The following is a 7144-nucleotide window of genomic DNA, read 5'->3' as shown; positions in this document are numbered from 1 at the left end:
GGAGAAGAGATGGCAGTGAGGTGGAAAACCCTCCTCTCTTCTCTCTCCCTCTGGGATTTGCAACAGCAACATAGTGGTTGAAGAGGTCAACATGTCACAAATGAATTGAATCGACCTGAAAAATGTCATCTGCGTTGGCGTAATGTGTGTGTCCGCTTCAAGAGGAGTACGTGTGTCCGCACGTGACTGTGTGTGTCTGTGATTTCCATTGTAATGGCACCTAAACAGACCCTCCCTTTCTCTCTCTCCTGTCTTAGATCTGGCCATGCAGTTGAACCAGGGAAAGTACGAGTACAATGGATCCTGTGGGTAGGTGTTACTGCCGTTCCTTTTCCTTTCTCCCCTCTCCATCCCTCCTCGTCCGCCCGTCCCTTTCTCTCCTCTCTGAAAGCTCATCAATTAGCGCGTGTCGCATCTCATTAGTGGCCGCCGGCGGCGATCGTAGCTACCGTCCTCCTCAGAGCCAATCAGGTGGCAGGAGCCGGCGCGCCTCTCGCTCTGCAACTATCTCACTGATGGGGCTCCCCGCTTTCCTCCTCTTATCCTTTCTGACCCTTTCTCTCTCCCTCCTCTCCTGTCTCTCTGCCTCTGTCCTGGGGCTAGGCTTTCACCCCTCATGTCAGATATTTCATATGGGAGGAGATCAGCAATGACAGAAACACCCCCTATCTCTTAATGCGCTTTTAATGCCGCTCTCACCCTTAACTAATGTCACACACACACACACACACACACACACACACACACACACACCTATCTCTTAATGCTTCTTCTAATGCGACTCTCACCCTTAACGATTGTCAGATTCATACGCACACTATACATGTAATATTGACCCTTCTCGCTCTCTCTCTGTCTCTCTCTCTCTCTCTCTCTGTCTCTCTCAAACACACACACACGCATACAGCGTCTCCTAATGCGTCTCCCGTCCTAACCCAACTCCCGAACACGCAGGCTAGGATCACATCATCAGGCCGACTCACTGTAACCGTGTGAGCACTAATGCAAATGATATCGCTCTAATGATCACTTTTGTACTCGCTGGTACAACCACCAATCCATTCATCTATGCATCTAGCTAAGTCTACAACACGATTTGGACGTGGCTCTTGTACCACACATTTGTAAACACTGTACTAGCGCGTTACAGAAAGTGTTTAAACGTAGAGTCAAGAGTGTGTGTTTTGACCCCGCTTGGCCACCGTCCCTCCGCTCTCTTCCACCAGGTATCTGTTGAAGCCAGACTTCATGCGTCGCTCAGACAGGATGTTTGACCCCTTCTCAGAGACACCTGTGGACGGGGTCATTGCTGCTACCTGCAGTGTACAGGTACGAGGTTATGGGGTTCAAAGTTCACAGGACAGAGAGGGAGATGGAGGTAGTTGGCGTGTGTTGTAGTTTATCTGCACATAATCACTATATAAAGAAGAATCCAAGAGAGGAAATAGATGTGCTGCGAAGATTAGAGAAACCTGAATCTCGCTTGTGTGAGAGAGAAAAAAGTAATGGCCAAAAAAAGTGAAATACATTTTTTGAAGATGTATTTTATTGTATTTTATTGTATTCTATTGTATTGTCGTTTAACTGGATGTACATGCTCCCAGGTGTTCTCTGGTCAGTTCCTGTCTGATAAGAAGATTGGGACCTACGTGGAGGTGGACATGTACGGGCTGCCCACGGACACCATCCGCAAAGAGTTCCGCACGCGCATGGTGATGAACAACGGCCTGAACCCCGCCTACAACGAAGAACCGTTCGTCTTCCGGAAGGTACGGAGGAGGCGAGGGCGGAGGGATGGGAGAGGAAAAGAGAGGGAGGGAAGGCGACAGAGGGGACAGATGGGAGGGAAGAGGAGAGGGGACGGGAGATGACAGAGGGGTGGAAGAGAAGGAGGAGCGGCGCGAAGCATGGAAGAGGAGGAAAGAGGGATTTAGCGGGGAGAGACTGAAGAAATGCCTGGCAATAGAGAAGAAGAAAGGAGTGAAGAGGGGAAACACGTTGTGTTTGGAAAGGTACAGGAAAGAGGGAACAGACAACATGAGTTGGAATAGGACGGAAGAGAGAACAAATAGTTCACAGAGGTGCATGGCGGTTTACTGGTAGGTACTGTCTTGGAGCTGAACACCGGAGGGAGCGGAGGCAGGGAGGAGGGAGGGAGGAGGGAGGGGCAGGAGGAGGGAGGGAGGGAGGGGGGAGGGAGGGAGGGAGGGAGAGTGATTGGGGTGGAGCTGGATGTACATGTGGGTATCAGCTAAACTATCAGTGTTCTTTACTGCAGAGAAAGAGAGGGAGAGGGAAGAAGGCGGGATACAAATGCATACTACTCGAGAGAGAAGGAAAAGAGAAACACAAGAGGTAAGCAGTAGTGAGAGAGAAGAGAAGCGAGGAGCGGAATGGACAAGCAAGGGGAATTACGAAGACAGAGAAAGGTCAAACTACATGGTAGACTCTATCGTATTAACATTTGCTGATACTGGACGGACGCCTGAGCTCAGAACAATGGGGATCGTGAGAGGGAGAGTGAGACAATGTGTGGCGTACGAGGAAGAGAGTAGGCAGAGGTAAAAGAGAAGCAGCGCACCGCTCCCAGAGGGAGTCGATGAAGTTAAGATGAAGTGAAAGAGAACTCTAGATGAGAAATAGAGCAGAATAAAGAAATGAAGTTGAAGGAAGAATGTGGATGGAAGCGGAGAAGTGTGATAGCGGAGAGGCCGGTTGAAGGAATAACAAAAGAGGTGGAGTATGGTGAGGGAGGTGACGGAAATGTGAATCGGGGATGAGACGGGCCATGTTATTGCTTCACGCACGGCCTTTGTATGCGCCGAGGGAGTGTCGGCCTTGTGTGTGGTGTGGTGCTGATAGTGCTTGACTTTGATGTGATCCTACTGCAGCTCAGAAACGTACGATAGTCCTCGGGAGTTGTTGGAACGTTAGGCCCTGGAACGGCGGAGAGGAGGCTGGCCACTTCAGAGGAGACCGTGTAACACACCTCGCGTGTAAATGTCGTAGATGTTGGAGTTACCGAAAGCACAGCTTCGCTCTGCCTCACACAAGGCGAACCAAGGGTTACGGGGAAGGGAGAGTACTAACACCCCCACTACACCACACCACTACACACAACCAAACCACACACTGGGGTATAGGGAGGGGCCATCCTCACCGGTGCTTGGAACAGACAATACATTCAGATCAAGTTGCACGCGTACTCTCTCACTAATTGCGTCACACCACACGGACCAATTACAACATGTTCTCAGACACTTGCACACCACAAACACAGCACAGCGACTACAGCAGACACACAACAATCACTCACACAGCGAACATCACACAGGTTATACCCATTTCTTGAATGTTCGTCCTCCCGACCTTATCGTCTCACTTCACTGTCATCACCGTGGGTGAGCACTAAATCTGCCAACATGATCTACTCCAGTCTCTACCTCTCAAACAACACAAACTGGAAGGAGTCACGTATATTGGGGAAAGAGTGACAAGACGCGGAAGGGGGATACAAGGTGGAGAGGGATAAAGGAGAACCCGGAAAGCACAAATAGTGGTGTCACATTCATCTATGCATCTAGACTCTGAGTTAGGTGTTGTGTGTCTGGTAGCGAGGTGGTGGTAGCACTGTAGTGTTGTGTGATCGTGTGGCGTTCGTCTGCTACCACACATATTTGCTTAAAACACCTTGGGTAATTGTTTGGTGGGAGTATCTCAAGCGCGTTAGTGGGCAGTGACTAGGCATTGTTTAATAATACGTTAGCACGGCTCCAGAAGTGTGTGTATCTCTGACCATGACCGCCGGGTTGGTGGTCTGTGTGTCGGTCGATCAGCCTTGGGTTCGGCTCTGCCTGGCTTCTGTTCGGTTGTTGTCGCCAGAGTATCACGTGTTGAATCTCCCAGGCACTTTGGGTACGCAGCAGAGCTGTGATGTGAATGGTGTGTGTTGGGAGCGGGTCGACAAGTCCATGCTGAGAGACTTCTTTATTCTGCTGAGCATGGCAGCACTATCAACACAGCAACTACACACAGCGCCGCGCATCAAGGCTGCGAGCGACCAGCCAGTCTCCCCCTCAACTTGTAAACTCCCCCCCCCCCCGTTCTATTGTTCTCCAGATCTCCCTCGCTCTCCTTCTCTCGTTCTCGCCGTTTATCTCCTCCATCTCTCCTTTATATCTTCTTTCTCTCTATTTGTTTTACTTCTTTGTCTCATTTTTCCTTCTTCCCTGGTTCGGCTCCTGTAACCATCCTACTCTTTCTCTCTCTCCTCCTCCTTGAATCCGATTCGTACGGATAGCATGCACTGAATCGATATCTGTAACCCTTCTCTCGGCCTCTACCTTTGATTCTTCTCGTTCTCGTCTCTCTCTTGGATCTAGCTAGGAGGTTAGAACACTGACGGCTGTGTTCTATGCATGAGTATGGACGAACACTTGGGGACTCCTTCTTAATGCCCCTCCTTCCTCGTTATCTAACTTAGCAAAGTAAAAGAAAACGAATAGAGAGATGAGGGTTATAGAGATACAGCTTACGTATTGGTTATCATGTGCAAGAGGCTCCCACGACAATGAACGCTCTCACCGTCCCATACCATCCCCCTACGTCCTTGCATACCCATCGACCTGCTGGCTCGTAAGACGTCAACCAAAAGCTAGTCCTCCCTCCCCTCACCAGATGGCGGCAACTCCCTCGGGCTGTGCTATGTTCTCCAGACATGTAGGTACGTTGTAACGCATAAAAAACAACCGGATGCCATGCCACCTGCTGTGAACTATTGTGTCTCTGTCTGAGGCCGTGCCTAAGGAGGGTGCAACTCCTGTGGTGTGCGTTTCCCGTCTTGTGTAGTTCCCGCGTGAATGTGTTTCCCTGGCTTGTCAACTCCTTCTTCTGTCCTATTGCAGGTTTATTGGTGGGCAGTCTGCGTCGCGCGCTAATAGTCGCCTCTTGTCCGTCCTCGTTGGCATGGGCTTGCCGCGGCTGACAGGGACACCTTGGCACCAAAAGGGGGGGGTGCGGTCATCCTCCGGGGCCTGGGCTTCGCCCCCAGTCTGTCGCCTCTGGGGAGTAGAGGAACGGGGGGGAAGGGAGGCAGGCGAGGGAGGGAGGAAGGGGAGGAGGAGATGGAGGAGGGAGGGAGGAGGGAGGGAGAGTTGATTGGTGACTGAAATGTACAAGTGGATTCAGAATACCTCAGTTGCTTTACGTGCAGAGAGAACAAGTACAGCAGCGGGTGAACGAATGCGTGTTACATCTACGCATTACTACGCATCAGAGCCAAAATAAAAGAGAAGGAGGACAGTACTAGACGATACGCGAGATTCCGGAGGAGAAGGTTCTTAACGTGTAAGCAGGTGTTCAGAGCCGTTAGGTCATGGAGAAACGGCATAAGTCGCGTGCGACGTGCTCACTTGAGGAGTGGTCGTCGGGCAGCGCACCGTATGTCCAATTCCACGTAGGTGCCCAATCTTCTTATCACATGGGATACTGACAGACGAAGAGAGCCTGGGAGGATGTACATCCAGTTAAACGCAATACAAATAGAATAAGAGCAAAAAATAGCAACTAAAGAGAAACATCTTGACAAAGAAAGTGTAAAGTTAGGACTTATTTTGGCATGGTAGTTTTTCGTCTCTCACACCAACGACGTTCAGGTTTTCTCTAATCTTCGCGAGACGACATGTATTATCTCGTGGATTCTTCTTTATATAGTGATTATGTGCACGATAAGCTACAACTACACCCGAACCCAACCGGTCCATCAGGCCCTCTCAGCTCACTGTGAACTTTTGAAGCCCCATAACCTACAAGGTACTTGTAACACTGCAGGTAGAGCAATGACCAAACTCCGTCAGAGGTGCTCTGAAAGGGGTCAAACATCCTGCTGTAGCGACGCATGAAGGTCTGGCTTCAAACGATACCTGGTGGAAGAAGCGGGAGGGACGGTGGACCAAACGCGGGGTCAAAATCACAGCACTTCTAGAACTCTACGTCATTAGAGACACTTTGCTGTAACTAGCGCTAGTAACAAGTGTTTAACAAATGATGTGGTAGCAAAAGCCAACGTCAAATGTGTTGTTAACTTAGCTAATGCATAGATGAAATTGAGATTCGCGTATGGATTATAGGAGGCTAAGACAGAATCACAGGAGAGATGATGGCATGGAGAGAAGATAACGGAGAGCAAAGACTGGGAAGTACAATGGATGAGAGAGCCGAGAGAAGGACGTGGAGGCAGACAAATATACGAAAACGGGTGTGTATGGGGGTAGTTAAGGGGGAAAGAGGCTGACCACACATGTGAACGGGTGGCGGGAAGTATCCGCGGTCGATGAGGGATGATTCCTGATAGCCTGCGTGTTCGGTGCGTTGGTTAGGAGCGCGGAGACGCTATTTGAATGCGCGAGGAGCGGTCGCTTGTAGATATGTTGTGTCTGTGTTGGGTGGTGGTTGGGGGCAAGGAAGTTAGCTGGCGACATGCCCTTTGACCTATCCCAATTCAAAACAATCTCTCACACAGGACGAATGACTGATGACAAATGACACAGAAGGACCGAGAGAATGTCTCGTCTACAAAACCCACAAAACACAATAATCAAGCCCATGCTGCCGATACACAGTGCGATGCGGTGCTACGCTCTATAACACACCAGCGCACAATCAACCGATCACACACACACAACACACACACCTCCGAACGAGTTAGCATGCATGAGGTCACAGAGGGATCCGATCAGCAGACGTCGGACTCCTGTAACGATGGAGCATATGCAAATAATCGCTGCTATATGATCAACTTTGTCTCGCTGGTGACAACCACAATCCATTTCATTGGAAAACATACAATATCTTAAGAGTTAGCGCAAAAAAGCAAAACTTATCTCACACTAAGACAATTACACATGTATTAAGCACCATGATAGCACGACATATCACACGACGAAACGCAGATCACACACTACGCATAGAACACACAACCCACCATTTGTGGGGGAACGACATGGGTACATGGTATGAGTAAGCGTTACAGAAGCCGCAGTTTTTTTATACCGTAGAGTCGCAACTGATGTGATTGCCTGCTTTTATTCTTGAACCCCCCGTACTTTTCGGCCATCCCGATCTTCCTCCTAAGTCTCTCTCACGC

The 7144-nt window shown here is 49.8% G+C and overlaps 1 protein-coding gene across 1 annotated transcript in view; it reads left to right on the top strand.

Moving 5' to 3' along the window:
* The window catches only part of LOC111954271 (1-phosphatidylinositol 4,5-bisphosphate phosphodiesterase beta-4), a 160125-nt gene that overhangs the window by 135743 nt on the left and 17238 nt on the right, over positions 1-7144 (top strand). Inside the window, 3 exon segments of the mRNA XM_023973863.3 lie at positions 163-309; positions 1227-1329; positions 1605-1769. Coding sequence (XP_023829631.1) covers positions 163-309; positions 1227-1329; positions 1605-1769 — 415 coding nt within the window.

This window comes from Salvelinus sp. IW2-2015, linkage group LG28 (assembly GCF_002910315.2).
Source record: "Salvelinus sp. IW2-2015 linkage group LG28, ASM291031v2, whole genome shotgun sequence".
NCBI classification, from domain to species: domain Eukaryota; kingdom Metazoa; phylum Chordata; class Actinopteri; order Salmoniformes; family Salmonidae; genus Salvelinus; species Salvelinus sp. IW2-2015.
The sequence above is the reverse complement of the archived record's forward strand: the minus strand, read 5'-3'. Positions and strand labels throughout refer to the sequence as shown.